The sequence below is a fragment of the Penaeus monodon genome, chromosome 16, assembly GCF_015228065.2.
Source record: "Penaeus monodon isolate SGIC_2016 chromosome 16, NSTDA_Pmon_1, whole genome shotgun sequence".
Lineage (NCBI taxonomy): Eukaryota > Metazoa > Arthropoda > Malacostraca > Decapoda > Penaeidae > Penaeus > Penaeus monodon.
The window spans coordinates 21,043,988-21,046,487 of NC_051401.1; the positions used below are offsets into that span (position 1 = coordinate 21,043,988).

Here is a 2,500-nt window from a genome sequence, read left to right on the forward strand (position 1 = left end):
TCACTACATTATCAGTCATTATCAATTATTGTACCTACCAGTACTAATACTGACATTACTACCATCATCACTACTATTATTAATAATGATACCATAATATTACAGTTGCCCTTTTACCTTTATTAGTGAATAGTTAACTTTCATTAAAAAAATCAAGAAACTCCAAAAGAGAAAACGCTCCCTGACGCTGGCTTCGAGGGGGAACTTTTGTAAATAAACAATCATTCAAAATACCCTAGAAAATGACAAGGGAGAGTAAAAGAGAAGATAGGAGAAATATATAAACATAGATGGGGAAAGAGAAGGGAATAGAATTCTGAAGTTTTGGACCAGGTAATGAATGATATCAAAATAAAATATCAATGATAATAATGATAACAAAACAGCAACAGCAATAATGATAAAAAATAAAATAATAATAATAATAATTAATAATAATAATAATGATGATGATGATTATGGTAAAACAGCAAAACAATAAAAAAATAAAAATAATAGTAGTAATAGCAGTAGTGGTAATAGTAATAGGACTACAATTACTACCTCAAATATCATTATTAATAATAATAGCAATAATAATGACAGTATACAATAATCATCATACGGCAACATTTTTTATATCTATTTTTATTGTTAACCTTTCGTTTCCCTTTGGTTATCTAGAAAATAATATTAGTTTTTATTTCTCTATCCAAAACTCCCTGCTCCTCTTCGTCTCTACATCTTCCTGTTACACATTTTACCTTCGCTGATTAAAGGATGTAGATATTTAAATGAAACATAACGAATATCTCTTTCTTTAATATCACTCCGTAAAAGCAAGGTAAAGCATTTTCATGTAGACATTGTTTTCTTATTTTTACTCTTAAGATATGAATTACAACTGTCCCCCTTCGCCTTTAGTAAACAGTCATTAAGAAATAAATGTTCTGTTTAAGAGCATTTATTATTTTCTGTACTCTTTGCATAGCCACTTTTCATCTCGTCTCTGTAAATCGCTGCAAGGGTAAAATCACTCCGTTTTATTTGATTCCGCTTCTATATATATCGTCACATGCGTTTTTTCTTTAGTATCCTCCGCAGGGACGCCAGAAAGGCTGTCAATTTTCTGTAGTTTTGTGTTACTCTCTTTTTCGCTTCCAGTAACGTCAGGTCCTGTGTTTTGTATCATTTCCTCAACTTCACATAGGTTCACTCTCGTCTCATTTCCCTCCTCTGGCATGTTCCTCTTTTCCTCTATACCTGCTGGCGTGTGATCTTCAGTCCCATTTTCTGTGGTACATACCGCGATCTGGCGATGGGACTTCGATTTCTCATTCTGAGTTTTTGAACTATCTGGTCCATTCACTGAACTCAAGTTTTTCTGCAACTGGTCAGTGTTATGGCTTACCTTCAGCGGTAAGGAAGAACTATAGAATTTTAAATCAGGCTCTAGTTTGAATGTAGCCTGTTTCTCTTTGTTATCTATCTCATCGATCGTCTCTGAAACAAATCTTAGAAATACTTCTGGATCCTTCCTTGCCTCTCTGGAAAAATCTTGAAGTTCTATTTCGTCTTCAAAGGACTGCCCATACACCCTCCGCGTCGCTACCTGGTTGTGGATTGTTATGGTATCGATGATCATCGTCAGAAGTTTCTCCATGTTGGTTATGTGTCGGTTCTGGAGTCGAATCAGCACCTCCAGATGATGGAGTTTGAGACGGACGTCAGAGTGCTTGTCTTGGGCTTTCTTCTGGGCAACGCTGTGAAGGATCTTGGCCGTCTGAAGCTTCACATTGTAGAGTATTTCAATTTTGCCCCGGACATACTGAGTGTTCCACAGGCTCGTGTATTCCATCTCTTCCGCTCGCGACTGGTCTATTTTTCGACACTCCTCTTCGAACTCAGATTCTATCTTTTCTGTTTTTCGAGAGAGCTTCTCCTGCTGCGCCTGGGTATCTTCCCCATATTTCTTATCTTTCTCTAAAATTTCTCGTTCGTAACTTTGCTCCAGATCGCATTTCAGATTGATTAATAGGCTCTCCAAGAGGTTGAAAAGACGGTCTTGAGCGGAGGCGTCGTCTCCAATTTCGCTGGATGAGTTACGGATTTTATTCCAACGGATCAGGGCAGTTCTTCCAGCTTCACTCAGCTTTAGCAAGTATTGTTTGTTTTCCCGAAGCAGAGCTACATTATAGTGGAGTTTGTGCACGTCGCAGTGATTCTGAATGTCGTACTTACGTTCCTTGTACTTTTCAGCAATGTGCTCAACTTCTGCCTCGTTCGTTTTCAAGAGAACCTTCTTGATTTTCTCCCAGTTGAACATGGTTGGTTCGCGGAGCTCTTTGCTATACTGCTGTTCGATCGCCTGCAATTCTGATTTCATGTCTGAGTCAAGCTGTTGTTCCTTCGCTTTTATTTGTTCTTGTGTTTCATGTAAACCCGATTCGTATTTGCTCTTGAGTTCCGTCAGTAGTTGCATGTGGCTGGAGGTCTCTTGGTTCACACCGGATACCGTTTC

At 37.9% G+C, this 2,500-nt stretch overlaps 1 protein-coding gene across 1 annotated transcript in view; it reads right to left on the reverse strand.

Moving 5' to 3' along the window:
* Window positions 1-786: 786 nt before the first annotated feature.
* LOC119582632 overlaps window positions 787-2,500 on the reverse strand; it is a 3,176-nt gene continuing 1,462 nt past the window's right edge. The window contains exon 3 of the mRNA XM_037931023.1: window positions 787-2,500. This exon is cut by the window's right edge and continues 864 nt beyond it. Within this exon, the coding sequence (XP_037786951.1) occupies window positions 1,013-2,500 (1,488 nt within the window). The 3' untranslated portion in view covers window positions 787-1,012.